Source organism: Myxine glutinosa, chromosome 1, assembly GCF_964187855.1.
Source record: "Myxine glutinosa chromosome 1, kmMyxGlut1.1, whole genome shotgun sequence".
Lineage (NCBI taxonomy): Eukaryota > Metazoa > Chordata > Myxini > Myxiniformes > Myxinidae > Myxine > Myxine glutinosa.
This window is the reverse complement of record NC_136261.1, coordinates 407,652,400-407,676,468: the sequence shown is the minus strand read 5'-3', so window position 1 is coordinate 407,676,468 and position 24,069 is coordinate 407,652,400. Positions and strand designations below refer to the sequence as shown.

At 50.1% G+C, this 24,069-nt stretch overlaps 1 protein-coding gene across 1 annotated transcript in view; it reads right to left on the bottom strand.

Annotated features, from left to right (window-relative positions):
* Positions 1–21,302, bottom strand: part of LOC137417491 (protein FAM3C) — a 48,584-nt gene extending 27,282 nt beyond the window's left edge. Inside the window, exon 1 of the mRNA XM_078770466.1 lies at positions 20,984–21,302. Within this exon, the coding sequence (XP_078626592.1) occupies positions 20,984–20,996 (13 nt within the window). The 5' untranslated portion in view covers positions 20,997–21,302. The remainder of the gene's footprint in view (positions 1–20,983) is intronic.
* Positions 21,303–24,069: the final 2,767 nt, after the last annotated feature.

The following is a 24,069-nucleotide window of genomic DNA, read 5'->3' as shown; positions in this document are numbered from 1 at the left end:
AGAATCACTTAAAAATAAAAAAATTATCAGATCCGGAAATTCACCAAAATCTCATCATTTAATCCTCGTCACACACCCAACCTCTCCACCAAGATTCGGCCGAATCCGTCTGGAACTTTTTGAGACATCACACTTATCGTTTTTTGCCCCATCTCTCAATGACGAAGAATTACTTTAAAAATTGTCGGATCCAAATCTGGATCCGGATCTTCACCAACATCTCATCATTTGGTCCTCGTCACACATCCAACTTCTCCACTGAATTTTATCTGAATCCGACAACTTTTTGAGATATTGTGCTGTATGTCGTTTTTGGCACTATATCCCTCAATGAATGAATGAATGAATGAATGAATGATCGTTTTAAGGCAATTTTCCCCGCTAAAGCGGGGGTTAGCCTTGCGGGCCCCATGCCAATCATGGTTCCCTGTTTGAGGCAATGTTTTTATGGCCGGATGCCCTTCCTGATGCCAACCCTTAGTCGCCTCTTATGACGCGCAGGGATACGGTGTACCTATTCTAAATCGGGGTACACACCACGATCATTCATCCCAGCAAGCTGGCATTCAATTTGCCGACCTCGGAAAGATGACAGGCTGAGTCAACCCCCCTGGTGTTAATTCAGTGATCGACCGGGATTCAAACTCAGGATCTTAGGATCCCAAGCCGGCACCCGAACCGCGAAGCCAACATCAGGCTATACATATATCCCTCAATGGTGAAGAATCAATTAAAAAAATTAATAATTTTCGCATCCGAATCCATATTCAGATCTTCACCAAAATCGAATTGATTCGTCATTGTCACACACCTAACCTGTCCACCAAGATTCGGCCGAATCCATCCACAACTTTTTGAGATATCGTGCCATATTTATCGGTTTTAGCACTATCACTCAATGGTGAAGAATCACGAAACAAATTGGTGGATCCAGATCTGAATATGGATCTTCACCAAATTGTAATAATGTTGTCTGTCACCTACCCAACCTCCACAAATTTTTATCTGAATCCATCCACAACTTTTTGAAATATTCTGTTCACAAAAAAACAAAAACAGACAGAGACACAGATGTGAAAAGACATATGATACCTATGTTTGCGTGGTGTGTGCTTAAAAGGATCTAGAATATCAGGGGTTCTTAACCTTTTTCCGTCAAGACCCCCAACGGATTGCCCACGATGTCCCCATATCCCCTTCGCCATACTGTTGACTAACCAAGGTGCACCGAAGGTGCACATAGCTAGGGCGGACTGGGGGCATTTCACCCTATAATTTTTTTGATTTCTAGGTGCTCTGTGGTGCATTCTGAGGGGTGTTTTTACTTTAATTGCCTATTTTTTGGGATGAAAATTGGTAACTTATTACCCAGAAAATGGGCCAAGTTCGGGGATGCGCGCCTGATTACCAGTCCCATTAGGTTCCAGTGTGACATCAAAATATCTCAATAGCTTAGTTTTACATACTAGGGCATGCCCGTACTATATATAAGCTAGGACGTGCCCGTACGTGGGTGCAAAAAAACATGCGTGCAAACAACAACAACAAAAAAAAAAACTTTGAAACCACGTGGCAGTAACGACCACAGAACCCCCCCCCCCCCTCTATTTACATGAATGGTTTGGTCCATTCGCAACGACCACAGAACCCCCCCCCTCTATTTACATGCAATGGTTTGGTCCAAAGCGAACGGCTTGCAGTGTTTGGTAAAGAAATCGCCATAGCTCGGTAACTACTTCTCCGATTAATATGAAACCTTGAAAAGGCACATCCTCGGGTCCCCAGCAATATACCTGGCAAGTTTAAAGTATATCGGACCGGTAGTTGTCGAGAAACAGCGGTCACAGACAAACATACACACATACAAACACACATACACACATACAAACACACATACACACAGAGATTAATGGAATTATAGATAGATGGATAATTAGGAACAGAACAGGAAAGAAAATCATTCGGATTTTATCCCCATTTATTTCTTTGCTTGTTAACAAAGAAAGAAAACAAACTAAACTAAACTAAACCATGCAAGTTTTATGCAAGCCGTTTTACTAATCTAGTGAGATTGTTGCTGCTGTTTTCGTGCAATCAGAATATGGAATCGGGGCACAGTTTGTGACAACGCCACTCGCATATCATCGGACACGTCAAATCGATTTCTCCACTTTGATTTCAGGTTCAATAATGCAGAGAAACCTGTTTCACAGAGATACGTAGTTGTGAAGGGAACCAACACATTCATTGGTCTCTTTGCCTTCGCCATATTTATTATGTATTTAAAGTTGATATTTCATTGAATTTATTACAATTTATTATGATAATTTATTACGAGTCGCATACCCCCAAAGGGTATGGATACCCCAGGTTAAGAATCCCAGATCTACAGTCACGTGAAAAAGTAAGTACACCCCATGTAAAGTTTTGTCTTTTTCAACATATTTCAACATACAGCTATTTGATCTTAATTTCAACAATATCGATAGATAAAGGTGATATAATATAACAAATATCATGAAACATTTACATTTTGTAGTCCATTGTATAATTTAAATAAACATAAATACAAATTTCGCATGTGGAAAAAGTAATTCGGGTGGTTCCGGAATTTGGGACCGCAGGGACGGAAAGTGCAGGTACGGGGTGCCAGTCACTCCCCAGCCGGCCCGCTCTCAAGGTTCGGATCGGGACAACGGGATTCATTCCGGTCGCCCGGTCGGCCCGGAGGTGGGGGTGCAGGGCCTGTCACGGAACGTCAAAACAAACGGCCTGCCGGGGCCGCCCAAAAGTCGGGCGTGAGGGGCGCGTCCACTAATGGAACGCCTCTCGCTTCCCAGATCGAGGGCCACGTGGTCAGGAGAACCTCGTCCCTTCTGGTTGCCTTGCCGTCCCACCGTGAGCGCTGGTCAGGGTGTACTTCAAACTAAGCTTAAGTGTCAAGTGTTAAGTTCCTCCTTGCCCTCGCAAGGGAAAGGCTAGGGTCAAGCTCTTCCAAATTTCCAAACACTAGAAATTGGACGTCTCAAATTAATTAATTAATTTGTTAATACATCTCAGTCGCCCGCGACCTCTCTAGCGCGGGTGTCGAACCAGTTCATTTCCGGTGCGGCCGGGCCGAGTATCGACCTGGCCGTGGCCGAAGCCGTTGGTTCCGCCGTAGCACGCTAACGCGTAGGCTCGCGCGTCCCTGGTCCGCCGGGGCTCCGCGGGTGTCCTACCGTGCCTGGCGCCGCTATTCTCTTGACTTCCGGGAGTAGGTGCCGGTGCCCGGGGACGGATTTCGCTGTCTAAACATGGTAGCGCTAGGCCAGTGGGACCGCCGGGACCCACGTGCACTCACACGTTGTTCTACGCGTGGGCGGCAGTATCAGACCGGGCGCCCAAATGCTCACCGGCTAAAGTTCATCCTGATGCGCCCACATTGTGCGGACAAACCCCACCAAGTCGAGGGCCACGTGGTCAGGAGAACCTCGTCCCTTCTGGTCACACTGTGCCTATCGGCCGGCCTCGAAGACCGAAATTGTGTCGGTTACCGATCCTTCGGGTTCGGAACTATGCCACTTTTCAGGGTGGCATAGTTCCGAACCCGAAGGATCGGTAACCGACACAATTTCGGTCTTCGAGGCCGGCCGATAGGCACAGTGTGACCAGAAGGGACGAGGTTCTCCTGACCACGTGGCCCTCGACTTTTACACAAGAAAAAAGAAAAGAAAAAAAAAAAAGAAGGATGGGAGGTCAACCAAGAATGTTGTCATTAAACGCGTGCTTCGTTGAATGGTGACGCATGAGGTAAATGCTCAAATTTTCTTCAAATTAAAGTTTGACCACAATAATATTAAAAGTGTGTATTATTATTATTATTTTTTTTCATCAACCACTGTCACAACGGGAACCCAACTGGTTGACGGGTCGTCTAGTGTATTTATATAAATTTTTGATGTGCAGCTTAAATTGCTTCCCCATGACGAAAAATCACCGCACACCACTGCAAACAACGTCTCAAACCAATAGTCAAACATGTTCCACTCCGTATACTTTGTTTATTTTTTTTGGTCTTTTTTCAGCACAAACTCTTGTCATGTCGCAACTTGGTGTAACCTGTATACACCATTGTATATACGTTTTACATATTTTTATATTTTTTCTCATATTTTTCTCTTTCTGTTTTGCAGATGAACCCTTCATCATGTCGAAAAGAAGGAAATGGAATGATGACTATGTGCGCTTTGGTTTCACTTGCATAACGGGAAATGATGGCTTGCAAAAACCCCAGTGCACTCTTTGTAGCATTGTGTTTTCCATCTCAAATCTGAAACCATCCAAGCTTCAAGAGCACTTCAAGAACAAGCATGGCGGGGCTGATGTTGAAGGACATGATGTTGGGTCATTGAAAATCAAAAGAGCTCGTTTTGATTCTGCAGGAACTCTTCCAAACTTGGGTTTCGTTTCTGTTGAAAAACCACTCCTTGCTTCATACCAAGTGGTACAGGGGTCGAAATTATCGACGGCAAAAGCCGGCGTGCCCAAGCTATTTGCCGTGCTGCCCCCGAACTTTACATGATCACTACGGCAGAGAGTTGCAGTGCCCTTTTTCTTCAGTTGCTGCTGTGCCCTTTTAGTCAATAAAGCATAATAATAGAGACCAAAGTATGAATAAAGTAATGATGAAAACAACAAACTGACTTCGTCGGCTTTCGTTTTCTCAGTGCATGTCGGAACATTAGCGTAGTAAGCATATACATTGTCTAGGCTACCTCGTTTCCCATTCTCTTACTGAATACAGAATGTTGCAGTCCTATCGTCCTTGGGTACGGGAAACGAGGTTCAAGGGCATCCCATAATTTATATTGGCCCCGCCTACGACCATTCGTCATCCCATACGTCATCCAGCATCATCAATGAAACGCAAAGCATTATGGGCTACTATGAGCACATAAATTACAGCGTGGCTATTATTGCCGATGTTTGCACACCCACGTCGTTTCCTACCAACCGCGCTGTATTAGCGGGGGTAATACTCATGGTTGGGACGGCCTTCCGATTGCTTCCGTCCTGACTATAGGTATGTTACAATCCCGCAAGGTCAGCGGTGGTGTACATCTGCCGCTGTACCTGTGCGCACATGTCTACGAGAGGCTGTAGGGATTTCCAGGAAATGCAGGTTTTTCATTGGCTGTCGGAGGGTATTTCCGCGTACGTCATAGCCGATGACGTAGTGGAATTGTTCGCGCTTCTAACCTCGTTTTCGAATTTACACGAGACCTCTTCAATTTCTGTCATACGATCGACTCGAACGTTTGGCTTGTGTTCAGCACTTTTCAAATCAACGATCGAATGTTCCGGACAAAATAAAAGGTATGTTGGACGTTTTTCCAACATGTAATCTAGTTTGTGGTGGAATTTCATTGCAATCTGATGATGCGAAGTAAGATATTTTGGCCCCGATATCGGGCATGGTCCTTGCCGTGTTGAGCAACATTGAGAAAAGATGGCGACCTGTGTGATATGATGTCCTTACACTGTTGAATTCTTTTGCCGATTGTCGCCTGATATTTAGTATGAAAATATTGATCGTGGATATACAATCACGCAAAATATGGATGATTCAGATGTTCAAAAGATCAGCGAAAAAGTGGAAGAACATGGAACAGCTTACGGACATAATTGATGAGCATATGCTTAAACCAACAAAAGCATGTGGAACCAGATGGATTGGTCACCGACTGCTTGCTGTAAAGGCTTTGGACAGGGATTACAAGACCCTCCGTATGCTTTTTGACGACCTGGGCTCTGGTGAGAGAGAAGATACAACTGCAACGGTGTCTGCCACCATGAATGGGCACATCAAAGACTTGAAAACCCATAAATTTGCATTGTATCTGGCAGTGTATCAGGACTTGTTGCAAGAACTTTCTGTTCTGTCGAATAGATTCCAGGCAGAGGACATCCCCATCACCTCTGTGAGAGCCAGTGTTGAGGTTGCTGCTCTTGCCCTGAAGGCAAAACTGGAAACTCCAGGCACTCATGTACAGAAGTTTGAGAGGGAAGTGCAGGAAGCCAACACTGACTCTGACACTGAGGATGGGGACAATCAGACCAAGAGGCTGAAGTACAGGGATCTGGAGCTTTATGGTCCTAGAGTACCATCTGTTGAGGAGTTTCAGGCTGGACCCTTGAAAACTGTAGTTGACAAAGTGATTGATTGTTTGGACAAGAGATTTAACGAGTTCTATGAGAATGAGGTCCTGATTGCGTTTGAGGTGTTTGACCCCAGCAACATGCCAAAGGGCAAGGACACCCTTGCTGCCTATGGCAATGCCAAAGTCACTTACCTTAGCAATCACTTTCAGCAAATCATTGAAAGAAATGGTTGTGATCCAAGTCAAATACAAAGAGAATAGCTGTCCTTGAAGCTTGACATCAGCAGAAATCATGGAGAGGAGTCCAATTTCCTAGGTCTATGGAAGACCATTCTGACAAAAAAGGGCCACAAATACCCTAATATACTTCATCTGGTGCAGATCTGCCTTGTGTGCCCAGTGGCCACATCACATGTAGAGAGACAGTTCTCAGCAGTGAAGCCTATTCTTGGGGATTGGAGGCTAAAACTGGGGTTGGGTATGCAGGAACACCTTCTGCGCATCAGCACAGAAGGGCCCGACCCCGACGACTTTGATCCTACACGTAGCGTTGCCAGGTGGCATTCTACGAGTGCATTTGGACGTAGGCCTGATACTACACCCCTCTCCCCCAAGGGTGATTGAATTGTAATCATGTATACCTGACTCAAGACTGAGTCAGTATTGAGTAAAGATGATGTCTGATGATAATGATGAAAAAAGTTCAACTCTGTCAAACAAAAGTTAAACTTTGTTACATGGACATGATGACAATGCAGTTCTGAGTTGAGTTGAGTTTTCTGAAACTGTTTATATTCTAAAAATACATTATTAAAAAGTTTAAGTTGATTTACTTGTTCTGCCAGTAACATTTCCCTGCCTGTTTAAGTTACTGACACACTTTGCCTTTGTGCCCACAATAATAATTCTAGATTGCCTTGGTGCCCCCCAAACCCAAAAGAAAATGCCTTGGTGCCCCCCAAACCCAAAAGAAAATGCCTTGGTGCCCCAAAAAAATTGAAGTCATCAAAGGCAAACATTGCAGTGCCCTCCCTACAGAGTAATTCGACCCCTGGTGGTATATGCAGTGGCCAAATCCAAGAAGCCCCATACAATTGCAGAACATCTCATCAAGCCATGTGCACTGGAAATGGCAACAACTATCCTGGGCAAAGAAGCAAGAAAAAATTTTGAACAGATGCCCCAATCAAATAATGTCATTCACAACCAAATCAGTGATTTGAGTGAAGATATTTTGGACCAATAGTCAGGTTCAGTATGTCCAGATTTAAAGTTTCGTTGGATTTTTTGGGGGAATTGGAAAACTATATATTTTTGGAAACTATATTGTATAGTCAGTCAGAAAACCAATGTTGCTATTTGCACAGACTCCTGTATGGCGGCCATCTTGGATTTTCAAAATTGCCGCCGTAGAACTAATTTTTCTCAATATCTCAGTTTCTAAATAACATAGAGCTTTGATTCTAACGGCTAAACATACATTTTCAAGGGCCCCGAATCCAATGGTAACAAGTTTGATAAGCTAGACATGACCATAGAGCTCCTATGTGGCGGCCATCTTGGATTTTTCAAACTGGCCGCCGTAAAATTGATGTTTCTCAATATCTCAGCTTCTAAACAACATAAAGCTTTGATTCTAACGGCTAAACATACATTTTCAAGGGCCCCGAATCCAATGGTAACAAGTTCGATAAGCTAGACATGACCATAGAGCTCCTATGTGGCGGCCATCTTGGATTTTTCAAACTGGCCGCCGTAAAATTGATGTTTCTCAGGATCTCATCTTCTAAATAAGACGGAGCTTTGATTTTTCTAAATCCCAAAAACAATCCAACGAAATCTAAAATCTGGACATGCTGAACCTGACTGCGTTGACTGTAATGAGAAATACTATTCTACTGCGAGTAGTTCCTGAAAAGGGGAGCCTTTGTGTTCTTTGCTGCAGACAACACGGACTTTGCCGACGATACTCCTGACGGGAAAGGAACCACTCACGCAACGATTACTGCAGTGTACCAGAAGTCAGATTTTATTTTATTTTATTTTTTTTATACAAGATCGAGGCTCGTGAAAGAGCGAACATTAATCACACAGAAAGACAAACCGACACATAAAACATATAACATCGGGAGCGGTAGACAAGATGGGGAGAGAGGGGGAAGGACACAAACACAACATTTGAGAGCAGGGACCGAGAGACATGGAGACATCGAGAGATCTGAGAGAGGGCGAGGGCTTTGGGGGGGGGGGGGCATGGGAAGGGGGCGGTGGGAGAGGTATAAAACATATGGACACTGCCAGGACTTCCAGGAAAGAAGTTGGAATTTCAAACAAGGTGGATCTGGGGTGAATTAGCGGGGGTAGAAAAGATCAAGGTTTTGGATGGGGGAAGATAAGAGATGGTGGTGAACAGCTGTTTTAAAGACCTGGAGGGAGGAGTGGGATTGAAGGGAGTGAGGGAGTTTGTTCCAGAGGCGGGAGAAAAGAGGAATGAAAGAGTGAAGGTGAGCAGAGAGCCGAGATTTCGGCAGTTTAACCATCAGAGGGTTGCTGGCAGATCTTGTGCGACCTGTAGGAATATTTGGGGGACAGAGCACAGAGAGAGCTAGGGGTGCAAGGCCGGAGAGGAGTCGGTAGAAGACAGAAAGACCACCTACCTGCCTGCGGTGAGTGAGTGAAAGGCCCTCAGAGATAGCTTCATCGCGGGAGATTCCAATAATTCTGAAAGCTTTGGTTTCAACAGCGTGAAGCCGAGCTAGGTGTGAGGCAGGAGCACCGGCCCATAGGGGAGAACAGTATTCCATTGAGCTGCGGATGAAAGCCTTGTATGTGGTGAGGAGCTCAGGTGTGCCGAGGAAGGACTTCGCACGACGGAGGATGCCCAGTCGGCGACTGGCTTTGGAGGCCAGCTTGGAAATGTGGTTTTCCCAAGAAAGATCATGGCAGATAGTGAGACCCAAAATCTTGAGCGACAGAACTTCTTGGAGAGGATTGTTGAGAAAGTAGATGGGAGGGTTGTCCAGTCGATCTTTTCGGAGAGACATAGTAAGAGTGTGAGATTTGTCAGGATTGAAAGACATGTTCCACTTGTTTGACCAGTCTGTGATTTTGTCCAGGTCTTCAGAGAGTGAGGAGGCAGCAGACTGCCGATCTGAGGGAAGAGGAATGGAGCGGCAGAGAGTGGAGTCATCAGCAAAGAGATAGAGAGGATTTTCGAGAGAGTCAGAGAGATCATTGATGAAGACCAGAAAAAGCACGGGGCCCAGAACACTGCCTTGGGGAACTCCAGCCTGAACAGGAAGAGGAGATGAGAGAAACCCATTCAGGGCCACACGTTGACGACGACTAGAGAGGAAGTCCGCCAGCCATGCGTGGAGATTTCCATGGATACCAAAGGAGGAGAGTTTGGTGAGCAGAGCGGGGTGCCAGACCGTGTCGAAGGCACGTGATATGTCGAGGGAGACAGCTCTAATTTCCTGTTTGGCATTGAGGACCTCCATCCATTGTTGAGACAGCAGAAGCAGCATGTCCAGAGTAGAGTGACCTGGTCTGAAACCAAATTGATGATCAGAGATCAAGCCATTGGAGAAGAGGAAAGATTTCATATCCGAAGCAATGATGGATTCCATGTAGTCTAGTAGGAAGACTAGGTCCCCCTGCACCCCCCGGAGATATACTTCTAATCAGTGTTTCTAGATTGGAAAAAATGTGTAGAAAATGACTAGCTATGGCCCCAAGCTGAAAAAATGTCCCACATACCATTTTTATGCAAATTACTGCTGCAAATTTTATGCAAAATTATGCAAATTTTATGCAAATTTTTGATGAGGAGTAGAGTTGAGGGGTCTTTGAGGGCTTCATCGAGGTGCTCTCGGTTGCAAGACTGGGTCATTCTGAGAAGCACAGCAGGGTCAGAGATCATGATGTTCTCCTCCTCAGTGAATCTCTCCATCAACAGCCTCTCCATTGCCTCACACACTGTTTTGAGGCAAAAGAGGGACTTTGCGTAGGCCTTTCCACTGAGAACACCTTTGAGAGATCCACTTGTTACTAGTTGTGCCTCAAAGAGAATCTCTGCATATCCAGAACCACGCATCTTGTGTCCAGTGAGCATCCCGATGTAGTTCATGGATGTGTGGAAGGGTCCAATCGTTACTACATGACTAGCAAATTCATTTGGCCAGCGCCAGATGATGGGAAGGGCTTTCATGCAGACACCCAGATCAAATGTATTCAGGACCCATCTCTGACCCACCTCAGCAGTTGCTGCCTCGGAACGCTTCAGTAGCTCACGAACAACTGCGTTGTCTGTGATCGGTCTGTGCCTGGTGCCTGCATGGCATGGCAATGGCCTGCAGCCTGTGCCTGGGCTAGGGGGTTTCACCTCTGCAACTGGTTCTCCCCCACCCAGCAAATCAACAGTCGACTACTGCACGCCTATCCACCAACCGATCACAGACAACGCAGTTGTTCGTGAGCTACTGAAGCGTTCCGAGGCAGCAACTGCTGAGGTGGGTCAGAGATGGGTCCTGAATACATTTGATCTGGGTGTCTGCATGAAAGCCCTTCCCATCATCTGGCGCTGGCCAAATGAATTTGCTAGTCATGTAGTAACGATTGGACCCTTCCACACATCCATGAACTACATCGGGATGCTCACTGGACACAAGATGCGTGGTTCTGGATATGCAGAGATTCTCTTTGAGGCACAACTAGTAACAAGTGGATCTCTCAAAGGTGTTCTCAGTGGAAAGGCCTACGCAAAGTCCCTCTTTTGCCTCAAAACAGTGTGTGAGGCAATGGAGAGGCTGTTGATGGAGAGATTCACTGAGGAGGAGAACATCATGATCTCTGACCCTGCTGTGCTTCTCAGAATGACCCAGTCTTGCAACCGAGAGCACCTCGATGAAGCCCTCAAAGACCCCTCAACTCTACTCCTCATCAAAAATTTGCATAAAATTTGCATAATTTTGCATAAAATTTGCAGCAGTAATTTGCATAAAAATGGTATGTGGGACATTTTTTCAGCTTGGGGCCATAGCTAGTCATTTTCTACACATTTTTTCCAATCTAGAAACACTGATTAGAAGTATATCTCCGGGGGGTGCAGGGGGACCTAGTCTTCCTACCAGACTAATGACTTTGCTGATAATTGGGAGAAGGCCGATTGGTCTGTAGTTGCTAGGATCTGTTTTTGCACCTTTTTTGTGCAAAGCGGTGATGTTGGCTGATTTCCAAGCAGATGGCAGTTGACCTTGAACAAAAGAGAGGGTGAAGAGAACAGAGAGAGGCTGAGATAGAGCAGCAGAGCAGGATTTTAGGACCCGTGGGCTGATGCCATCGGGTCCAGTTGCAGAATCAGAGTCGAGGGTTGACAGAAACTTTTCCACCTTGTCAGGAGGAAAGGACACGGAGTCCAGGAGCAGCAGGGTACGACTGGGTATGGTGGGTACAGAGAGGGATGGGTTTGGGACGCAAGATTTAGAGGCAAACACAGAGTTGAGGCATTCAGCTTTTTCACGTGCGGAGTCAGCTGTGTAGCCGTTTGAGGTAAGGGAGGGGATGGAGGGGGAACAAACACCAGAAACGGATTTGACCAGACGCCACCAGGATTTGGAAGAGGGAGACAGATAAGAGAGTTCGGTCTTGAGAACGGAGAGATATTGTTTCCTGGCTCTCCTGAGGGTGGACACACACTTGTTTCGGGCTTTGTGAAAGGAAATGAGATTTCCTTCCGTTGGATTTGCTTTCCAGGAGACGAAGGCAAGTTGTTTCTGGGCAACAGCCTCACCACAAGATTCCGTGTACCATGGACGGGAGGAAGGGTATGACAACTGAAGACGAGATGGGATAAATCTGTGCATGAGAGAGAGAAATTTACTTTGGAAGAATTCCCAGGATGAGTTGATGTCAGAGGTGGTAGAGATGGGAGACCAGTCCAGATGATTGATGGCTGCTTGAAGACCGTGCCAGTTGGCCTGAGTGAAATGCCAGACTCGTCGACGCTGAGCAGGCTCCCTGAGGATGGTCAGAGAGATGTCCACTTTAACAAGGACATGATCAGATGATCCGATCGGAGCAGAAGAAGAGCAGCAGACATTTTCAGGGAAGTTAGTCATAACCAAGTCCAGAAGAGAAGATGTTCCGTTGACTGAGATCCGGGTCGGGAAATTGACAGATTGTGTCAGTCCCAGTGAGTCGCAGAAGTCCTTTGCTGAGGAGCCATGGCTGGTGAGAGAGGTACCCACACCCAGCCAACTGGCATGATGACAGTTGAAATCACCACATATGAGGAAGAGAGAGTTGGGATGAGTAGATAGAAGTTGGTCCATATCATCAGACAGCGATATGTAGATGGAGTCATCACTGTTTGGTGGACGGTACAACACACATATGAACAAGAGGTGGGAGCGAAGGGGAAGCCGTAGCCAGAGGTATTCCTGGGGGTGAGGTGGAGAGAGTGCAGTGCAGGGCGAGTGAGGAAGAGAGTTTTTGATAAAGATAGCAACCCCGCCTCCAGGACGAGGCTCAGGTCTATCATACCGGAGGAGGGAGTAGCCCGGGAGAGATACTATGGAATCAGAGACATCATAAAGGAGGAAAGTTTCTGTTAAGCAGATCACGTCTGGTTTGACAGAAGCAACCTGTATGGAGAGATCAGTTAAGTTTGAACGAAGGCCCCGGATGTTTGAGGTCCATACCGTTAATGAAGAGGAAGGGGGAGCATCAGATACAGAACAGGGGGGAGGAGGGGTAGGGTAAGATGTGGAAGAGGTGGAAGAGATAGGGAGAGCTGTTGAAGGTGTGTCAGAGATTTCAGAATAGCTCGGAGAAAGGGAAGGATGGGGCGGACAAAAGGTTTGATGGTGATTGGGTGAGGCACAATGAGGTGTTATTTGAGGAGGGGGAAGAGCGAGGCAGAAGGTTGGGGGAGATGGAGGTGAGAGTTTGAAGGGGGAAGAAGTGGGGAGGACGCTTTGAGGAGGGGGAGTGAGAGGGGGGAAATTGAGAAGCAATGAGGGTGGGGAGATTTGAAGGGGAGGGGTGAGGGGGGAGTTTGGGAGGGAAGGGACAAGGGGAGGGATTTGAAAGGGATGGGATATGGGGGAGATTTGGAGGGGAGGGGTGAGGCAGGAGTCTAGGAGGGGAGGGGCGAGGGGGCGTCTTGGCGGGGAGGGGTGAGGGGGTAGTTTAGGAGGGAGGGGGCAAGGGGGGAGATTTGAAAGGGATGGGTGATGGGGAAGATTTGGAGGGGAGGGGTGATGGGAAAGATTTGGAGGGGAGGGGTTATGGGGAAGATTTGGAGGGGAGGGGTGAGATTGGATTTTTGAAAGTGTACGATTTATGGGAAACGAACATTTATTGCAAAATGAGTTTCTTGTGACCTTCGAGTTAAAAATACGTTTAAGGACGCTGGATGGAGGATGGAGTGCAGGAGAGTTTAGGGAATGTAGAAAAAAGGCACTATAGGAGATGGATATTTTTTTTGGGATGAATTGATTTGGTGAGCAAGTCGAAAGCAGCCTTTTAAAGAAGAAGAAAAAGGTGTTATAAAATATGACGGAATACATAACTTGAGGGGAAAGTGTAAACATTGAAGGTTAATGAGTGAAAACTATCTGGGGAAATGGGGGAGAAACACGTGGTCGAAGAACGAACGAACGAATAAGAATGAATAAACGAATGAGAACAGAGAAGGAAATGTTTTTTTTGTTTTTGTTTTTTTTCTCCCCCGAGTTGAGATTTACACAAGGAAGTAGGCTATGGGTGAAAAGACTGGGAATACAGAGAACGAAAGTTATTGGATCACAAAACGACGGACCGCTGAGAGAAAAACAAAGCCTCAAGGTTGTACAGTGCACACTGTACAAGGCCTCAAGACACGACACGGCAAACAGACGATCAATTTATGAAAGATAAACACCGAGAAACAACCAAAGTTGCACACAATAACTTCACACACCGAAAGATAAATACAGTTTCGACAAAATACAATTGTGAACAGACTTAACTTCGAAAAACGTGGAGACCGTGTGGAGCTTCGAAAATCCCTCCCACCGTCCTGTCCCTGGAGAACCAGTTGCGCAACCTCTGATCATCGGTGATGCACAGAGTCTATCGGTCACTCCATACCATGTAGATGTGCTGCACTGTGACAAGCCGAAACCACGGCTTACTAAGACAACAGAGGAGTTTGTCATCAACAAGGGGGTCTCCAGATCCTATCAACTGACACAACTGGGATGGGTTGTTGCTTCTGCTCTATCCAGGATGAAAGCGAGGGAACACTTCAGCAAGATTCCAGGTTGGGCAGGATACAACTCGCTCTTGTCTGAACGCCAGTCCATGACTCGGGTTGGTGCCTTGCCACTACTTCCAGAGGTGGCGCATGAGTGGCCAACCCTACTGACCGTGATCATGCAAGGCAGTCAGCTAAGGATGTTGGCAGTTGGTGAAGATCATCCCACTGTAATTTCATTTGACATGGCCCTCTACGAGAAGGTGGTGCAACTGCTGGATGCAAGACCTGACTTGAAACGCACAGTCGTCCCCAGACTGGGTGAGCTGCATGTTGTCATGGCGGCTCTACGAGCCCTCGGAGCCTCCATGGAGAACTCAGGCATTGATGATGCTTGGGTAGAAGCTGATGTCTCTGGTCCAGCCACGACGCGGCAAATCCTGAAATGTACACACTACAAGCGGTCTCTCCGTGCCCATATATATTCATATGTAGCACTTTATGAAATGGTTCTGGAGGAGTTCTTGAAGGACAACCCACAAGTAAAGGATGTGTGTTTCGAGGCAACAGAGGGAGTAGAAGCTGCCTGTGCTGAGACGAACAAGTGCACGAAAGCTGAATCTGTAAAACAAGCAAACACCAAACTCCTTCAAGTCTTGACATCTGATGGGGTGGTGACGGCACTCGAGGAGTGGGAAGCAAGGACATCCAAGAATGCAATGTTCAAGTCAATGATGAACTATCTACATCGGGTGGAGACAATCCTGTTATTCGTGGCAGCATCACGGAGTGCTGACCTGGTGCTTCACCTCCAAGCTGGAGAAGAACTGAGCAAGTTATTCTTTGCCATGGACCGGATCAAATACAAGCGGCTCTGGCCCCGATACATCGCAGACATGTATGACCTAAGAACCAATCACCCTAGGACCTGGGAAGAACTAGGAGCTGGCAATCTATCAGTAACCAAGAATGACATCCCGTTTGTATCCATTGGACCAGATCATGCATGTGAACATCTGAACAAGCTGATGAAGATTCACTCTGGACTGATTGGCATCTCTAACAATGCCAATGCTAGACAGAGATTCTTCATGGTTACACCAGAATTATCATGCCTGTCAAAAGACTTCAAGAGTCAGTTTGGCCTGGAAGGTGACAAGATCACAGAACATCATGACCTTGGTCCAAGTGCAGTCAAGAGGGAGCATGAAGCAATCAACAAGATCAAGGCTGCGATACTGAGTCACGGGAATCCATTTGACACTGAAGGTGACAAGCTGCACAATGTGATAACGAATGCTTACATCCCAGATGAGTATGTACCACAGATCTTGAACATTGATGTCACTGGTCAGAAGTTGTATGAAGACTACGTGTCGGAGCGTATCAATGGAGATGTTAGCCTCTGGGCACCAGTCAAGAAGGAGAACAACAAGATGTTCACGTCTGGGAACAAGAGAACCACAGTGAAACTCAGAGACAGGACTGTGGATCTGAAGGAGACTAAGGAACTGTATGGAAGGCTCATGGTCCTTGCCAAGTCAAACAGAGACGTCAACCAGAAATATGCCATCGGAAATTACGAGTTCACTGTGACACCAAGAGCACTGTTCGCTCCAGATGGGACAATTCTTCCATGCACTGACAAGTCGAAGTTAATTCATCTCCTCGACAAGTTAGCAAGAGCAGAAATTCACCCCGAAGATCAGCAGCAGACACCAGCTGCAAGTGTTCTACAAGAAGATCCAATGGACACAAGAACTATGGCATCCACATCTAGTAAACCTACAAGTCGGAAGATTGCACTGGTGGATGGGATGGTACTTGTGCATAAGCTGACAAAGAAACCAGCCACTGCAGTGAAAGTCAATGATCTGGGTGAATGCTTCAATGACAGACTCATTTCTCTAACAAAAGATTGTGATGAGATCATACTGGTCTTTGACACGTACAAAAACGATTCTCTGAAGAGTGCTACCAGGGCTAAAAGAAGGCAAGGAAAGGATGCAGTACAGTATCAAGTCAGAGATGACACCAACATCAAACACATCCCAATGAGCAGATTCCTTTCTCATGACAAAACAAAGGCTGATCTGACTGACTATCTGGCAGCGAAAACTCTAGAATACAACAGTCACTCATCCAAGTTGATCATCACGTCTGCTTCAGGGCGTACTAGGAGCAACAGTGACCTGCTCTTCGAGGACAACAACCATGAAGAAGCTGACACCCTGTTGATCCACCAGGCCGTGCTGGCATCCCAGCGAAACCCACATGATGCGCAGTTGGTGTTCTTCTCTCCCGACACAGATGTCCTGGTACTAGTCATAGCAAACTATGACCTACTGCTGAGGAATACATCCATTTCCATGGCCTCTGGAATACTTCAAATAGAGCCACTGTGGACAGCTCTAGGGGTCGAAAGAGCAAAGGCGTTGCCAGCCTTTCATGCTTTCACAGGGGCAGACAACACTGGGAGGTTCTCTCAAATAGGCAAAGCAACCTGGCTGCATGTCTACCTCAAAGCAAGTGAAGATGTCATAGACACTGTGCGAATGCTTTCAGATGCAACTGAAGTGACGGAGGACATGTTGTCCACACTAGCTAACTTTGTATGCGCTGCTTACTCTCCAAATGGCATCCACATCGACAGCATCCCCGAACTACGATGGTATCTCTTTTGCAAACACATGGCAGAAAGTGACAGGCTTCCTCCTACTCTTGGAGCTCTCAAGCAGCACATCCTTAGAGTCCATATCCAAGCCATAGTGTGGGGTCAGGCAAACATTGCTCAACAGGATCCTCAGCTGAATCCCCTGCAAAACGGCTTTTACAAAGACACGGATGTACAAGTGAAACCAACCACAACTGAGGAGCCTCCAGCCCCCAAGGCCATCATTCAAATGGTTAGATGTCAGTGCAAAACAGACTGTTCTTCATCTAGATGTTCCTGCAGAACAAACAACTTGGCTTGTACAGACCTTTGTCAGTGTGACATCCAGTGCCAAAATGATGAGGACTCAAGATGTGATGAACGAAAGCGATGATGAGGATGATGATGACTTTACTCAATGATGAATCAAAGCTCTGTGCTCTTTAGAAGGCGAGTTACATCAGTTTTACGGCGGCCAGTTTGAAAAATCCAAGATGGCCGCCACCTAGGAGCTCTATGGTCATGTCAAGCTTATCGAACTTGTTACCATTGGATTCGGGGCCCTTGAAAATGTATGTTTAGCCATTAGAATCAAAGCTTTATGTTGTTTAGAAGCTGAGATATTGAGAAACATCAAGTTTACGGCGGCCAGTTTGAAAAATCCAAGATGGCCGCCACATAGGAGCTCTATGGTCATGTCTAGCTTATCGAACTTGTTACCATTGGATTCGGGGCCCTTGAAAATGTATGTTTAGCCATTAGAATCAAAACTTTATGTTGTTTAGAAGCTGAGATATTGAGAAACATCAAGTTTACGGCGGCCAGTTTGAAAAATGCAAGATGACTGCCACATAGGAGCTCTATGGTCATGTCTAGCTTATCGAACTTGTTACCATTGGATTCGGGGCCCTTGAAAATGTATGTTTAGCCGTTAGAATCAAAGCTCTATGTTATTTAGAAGCTGAGATATTGAGAAAAATTAGTTCTACGGCGGCAATTTTGAAAATCCAAGATGGCCGCCATACAGGAGTCTGTGCAAATAGCAACATTGGTTTTCTGACTGACTACACAATATCGTTTCCAAAAATATATAGTTTTCCAAATCCCCCAAAAATTCCAACGAAATTACATAGTGAACCTGACTACAAGTCATCTCAGATATCAGAGCTAGTCCTCTTAAAATCCCCATTCAGTTGGATGAGTCAACTGATGTCTCCAGTTGTTATCAACTCATCACATTACCTCAACTTGACCACAACCTTAATCACCCGTGATGTACCAAAGTTTGTTCCTGGCATTTCAAAAAAAAAAAATCGGGATCTAAGGTGGTCTATGGGGGGTGGGGGGGGGGGCTTGACCCCCAAAATAGGTATTTGCTGTTTTTTTCTCAGAACCTACACACAATTTTGATGAAACTTCACCACAACCTTCATCACCCGTGATGTACCAATGTTTATTCAAGGCATTAGAAAAATTGGGGTCCGAGGAGGGACAAAGGGAGTGGGGTTTCCCCCCAAAATAGGTATTTTTTTGTTTGTTTGTTTAAGTTCTTACGATTATGTTAGTTTGATTCTACATGCTGCCCTGTCTTCTAGCAACCATTGAAATTGGTTTAAAATAACTTTAGTCGGTGTAGTATACTGTTTATTATACCACGTGATTTGCCCCTATGTATTGGAGTATTGCCCCGATGTTTTAATACATATTAACAAAGTTACACAATTAGACCCATTTATAAACAAATCATTAAAAGCCTCAGAGTAAAAAAACGATCGTTCACATCACATCTCTCGGGTGGTGTTGGTGGTGGTGGGGATGTTGAGGGTGGTGGTGGGGATGTTGAGGGTGGTGGTGGGGATGTTGAGGGTGGTGGTGGGGATGTTGAGGGTGGTGGTGGGGATGTTGAGGGTGGTGGTGGGGATGTTGAGGGTGGTGGTGGGGATGTTGAGGGTGGTGGTGGGGATGTTGAGGGTGGTGGTGGGGATGTTGAGGGTGGTGGTGGGGATGTTGAGGGTGGTGGTGGGGATGTTGGGGGTGGTGGTGGGGATGTTGGGGGTGGTGGTGGGGATGTTGGGGGTGGTGGTGGGGATGTTGGGGGTGGTGGTGGGGATGTTGGGGGTGGTGGTGGGGATGTTGGGGGTGGTGGTGGGGATGTTGGGGGTGGTGGTGGCGATGTTGGGGGTGGTGGTGGCGATGTTGAGGGTGGTGGTGGCGATGTTGAGGGTGGTGGTGGCGATGTTGAGGGTGGTGGTGGCGATGTTGAGGGTGGCGGTGGCGATGTTGAGGGTGGCGGTGGCGATGTTGAGGGTGGCGGCGGCGATGTTGAGGGTGGCGGCGGGGATGTTGAGGGTGGCGGCGGGGATGTTGAGGGTGGCGGCGGGGATGTTGAGGGTGGCGGCGGGGATGTTGAGGGTGGCGGCGGGGATGTTGAGGGTGGCGGCGGCGATGTTGAGGGTGGCGGCGGCGATGTTGAGGGTGGCGGCGGCGATGTTGAGGGTGGCGGCGGCGATGTTGAGGGTGGCGGCGGCGATGTTGAGGGTGGCGGCGGCGATGTTGAGGGTGGCGGCGGCGATGTTGAGGGTGGCGGCGGCGATGTTGAGGGTGGCGGCGGCGATGTTGAGGGTGGCGGCGGCGATGTTGAGGGTGGCGGCGGCGATGTTGAGGGTGGCGGCGGCGATGTTGAGGGTGGCGGCGGCGATGTTGAGGGTGGCGGCGGCGATGTTGAGGGTGGCGGCGGCGATGTTGAGGGTGGCGGCGGCGATGTTGAGGGTGGCGGCGGCGATGTTGAGGGTGGCGGCGGCGATGTTGAGGGTGGCGGCGGCGATGTTGAGGGTGGCGGCGGCGATGTTGAGGGTGGCGGCGGCGATGTTGAGGGTGGCGGCGGGGCTGTTGAGGGTGGCGGCGGGGATGTTGAGGGTGGCGGCGGGGCTGTTGAGGGTGGCGGCGGGGATGTTGAGGGTGGCGGCGGGGATGTTGAGGGTGGCGGCGGGGCTGTTGAGGGTGGCGGCGGGGCTGTTGAGGGTGGCGGCGGGGATGTTGAGGGTGGCGGCGGGGATGTTGAGGGTGGCGGCGGGGATGTTGAGGGTGGCGGCGGGGATGTTGAGGGTGGCGGCGGGGATGTTGAGGGTGGCGGCGGGGATGTTGAGGGTGGCGGCGGGGATGTTGAGGGTGGCGGCGGGGATGTTGAGGGTGGCGGCGGGGATGTTGAGGGTGGCGGCGGGGATGTTGAGGGTGGCGGCGGGGATGTTGAGGGTGGCGGCGGGGATGTTGAGGGTGGCGGCGGGGATGTTGAGGGTGGCGGCGGGGATGTTGAGGGTGGCGGCGGGGATGTTGAGGGTGGCGGCGGGGATGTTGAGGGTGGCGGCGGGGATGTTGAGGGTGGCGGCGGGGATGTTGAGGGTGGCGGCGGGGATGTTGAGGGTGGCGGCGGGGTTGTTGAGGGTGGCGGCGGGGATGTTGAGGGTGGCGGCGGGGATGTTGAGGGTGGCGGCGGGGATGTTGAGGGTGGCGGCGGGGATGTTGAGGGTGGCGGCGGGGATGTTGAGGGTGGCGGCGGGGATGTTGAGGGTGGCGGCGGGGATGTTGAGGGTGGCGGCGGGGATGTTGAGGGTGGCGGTGGCGATGTTGAGGGTGGTGGTAGCGATGTTGAGGGTGGTGGTGGCGATGTTGAGGGTGGTGGTGGGGATGTTGAGGGTGGTGGTGGGGATGTTGAGGGTGGTGGTGGCGATGTTGAGGGTGGTGGTGGGGATGTTGAGGGTGGTGGTGGGGATGTTGAGGGTGGTGGTGGGGATGTTGAGGGTGGTGGTGGGGATGTTGAGGGTGGTGGTGGGGATGTTGAGGGTGGTGGTGGTTCGAAAGAAAATAGATTTCACTGATTGTGGTCATGAACAGGTTCACCATCAACAGTCACCAACACCACAGGGATGTTAAGAGAGTCGTGGAACTCACCGGAAACGCGCATCTTGAACCGCCGGTGAGTCACGTGCTGGTAGTGGTGGACCGCAGGTCCCAACTGTACGTCCGCGCGGGCTTCGCTTTCAGAGCCTCCAAATCCTCCAAACACCACAGGGATAATCCTTTCTGAAGGGTCACCAGCGAGATAACCCGGGCCCACTCCCCACGGAAGGGCAAACGTAAGCACCTCCTAATACTGTCCTCCCACAAGCTGAAGGAGAATGCATCACCGGCTCACCGCCTGCTGGATACTGCGATTGGGTGATGTTATCGTTATCGTTGTCGTTGTTGTTGTTGTGAAAACATTTGCACTGTTCCGAAAACAAATCACAAGCGGCATGTGCTCATTTTTCCATTTGAAAGTCATAACATCTATCCAATTATTATTTAAAAATCTAAACGCTATTTATTTACGAGAGGAAATTGGAAACAGCGAATACAGCCGCTAACAACACACATGGCCGCCATGAACAGCACAAAGGAAAAACTAACCCGTCTTCCATCTATCTTGGATGCCGGATGAAAAGTCGTTACTTAAATGTGTGTAAAGACGTGAGTGAGGTCTTCACGTCTGGAGATATCTCGTCACTTCGGCAGGGAGGGAACATGTGATGATGAAAGAGGGAGACAGCAGGGGATGACGGTATTCAGTGATTTCTAACTTAAGTTAACATACTGAAGTGCGGTGCTACGCACACAACTTGCTTGCCAAAAAGGTAGGCCACAACGCGTTGGATAATCAAAAGTCTTTATTAGGAAAGCTCAAACTGTAGCATTGGGCAGGCTCGAGCTTGGAGCCCGCATATATGTGCCGGGGCCACGCCTAGTACCCGGGCGTGGCCGATCGGTCGATAGGCGGGGCATGCCCTCCAGTTCCCCGCCTGGACGTTCGCGCCACCTGCTGGTGCGTTGAATTCGTGTCCTCTTGCTTGTGTCCGCCACACGCGCCCCCCCAGAATTCCCGCGCACCTGAAGGGTGCGTTTGCGGGGAAGCCGGATGACCCGGCCGAAACGCCCCCTGGCGATGGGTGCTGGTCTGGGGGGTGGCGGGGCTGGGGGGGTGCCGGGGGTCCGACCGCCGGGGGGCGGCCTCGACGCGGAGGAAGAGCTGCTGGCGGGGGTGCCGGGGGTCCGACCGCCGGGGGGGCGGCCTCGACGCAGAGGCAGAGCCGCTGGCGGGGGGTGGTCCGGATCGAGGTGGGCCGGCTTGAGGCGGTCCACGGAAATGCGATCCGGGGCACCGCCGATGTCGACCGTGAAAAATTTGTCCCCGGTCTCCAACACGCGGAAGGGGCCCGTCGTACGGGGGCCGTAGCGGTGCCCGGTGGGCGTCGTGCCGGATGAACACGTACTTGGCCATGCGAAGCTCCGGGGTGACGTGGGAAGGCGGGCAACCGTGGTGTGCCGTTGGCACCGGGGCGAACCTCCGGGCGGTCTCCTAAAGGGCGGAGCGCTGTTGTGCCGCGGACCAAGGAGCCGTGGAGTCGGGGATAAATTCACCCGGTAGCCGCAGTGGTTGCCCAAAGACCAGCTCCGCCGAGGACGCGCGCAGGTCGTCCTTGGGCGCCGTCCTGAGGCCCAGCAGGACCCAGGGGAGTCTGTCGACCCAGCCGCCGTCGCAGAGGCTGGCCCGGAGCGCGGCCTTCATGGAGCGATGAAAGCGCTCGCACAGGCCATTGGCCTGGGGGTGGTAGGCCGTGGTGCAGTGTAGTTTCACCCCGAGCCCTTGTGCCACCGCGGCCCAGAGCTCCGAGGTGAACTGGGGGCCGCGGTCGGACGAGATGTCCGAGGGGGCACCGAACCGGGCAACCCAAGTGGCGATAAAGGCTTGCGCCACCTCAGGCGCAGACGTCGCCGCCAATGGGACGGCCTCTGGCCACCGTGTGGTGCGGTCGACCATGGTGAGGAGGTGGGTGAACCCTTGCGAGGGGGGCAGAGGTCCCACCAAGTCGACGTGCACGTGGTCGAACCGCCGCTCGGACACCGTGAACGGGGCCAACGGTGCCTGAGTGTGGCGGTGGACCTTTGCGCGCTGGCACGCGAGGCACGTCCTGGCCCAGTCACGGACGTCCTTCCGGAGGCCATGCCGGACAAACTTTGCCCCGACGAGTTTCTGGGATGCCCTAGCGCCAGGGTGGGACAGGCCGTGGATGGCGTCAAACACCGGGCGCTGCCAGCCAGCGGGCACGATGGGGCGAGGCCGGCCGAGGGAGACGTCGCATAGGAGGGCTGTGCCCGCAACGTCGAATGGCACCTCGGTGACGCGGAGGCCCGTGACGGCGGTCCGCAAGACCTGGACGCCGGGGTCGGCGGTCTGGGCCTCCGCCATCTGGGCATAGTCGACCCCGAGGTGGACCGCGTGCACGGCGGACCGGGAAAGGCAATCCGCCACCGGGTTGTCCTTACCCGCCACGTGACGGATGTCCGTCGTGTACTCGGACACGGCAGAGAGGTGGCGCTGCTGCCGTGCCGACCATGGCTCGGCGACCTTGGCCATCGCGAGCACAAGGGGCTTGTGGTCAACGAAGGCCGTGAACGGGCGGCCCTCCAGCAGATGGCGGAAGTGTCGGACCGCCAGGTGGAGCCCGAGCAACTCACGGTCGAAGGTGCTGTACCGGCGTTCGTGCGGGCGAAGCTGCCGGCTGAAAAACGCCAGCGGTTGCCAAGCACCACGCACCCATTGCTCGTGCACCGCGCCCACTGCGTAATCTGACGCGTCGGTGGTGAGGGCGATCGGTACATCGGGCGCCTGGTGCGCCAGCATGGTGGCGTCGGCCAGAGCCAGCTTTGCGCCTGGGAACGCCGCGGCCATCGGCTCCGACCATGCGATGTCACCTTTGCCCGGCTTGCCCCGGAGGGCCTCGTGCAAGGGGCGGAGGAGCTGGGCGACGTGGGGCACGAAGCGGTGGTAAAAGTTCACCATGCCCAGGAACTCCTGGAGCTCCTTGACCGTGCGGGGCCGCGGGAAATCCCTGACCACCTCCACCTTGGCCGGTAGCGGGACGGCCCCGTGCTTGGTGATGCGGTGCCCCAAGAAGTCGATGGTGGTGACACCGAAACGGCACTTGGCAGGGTTGATG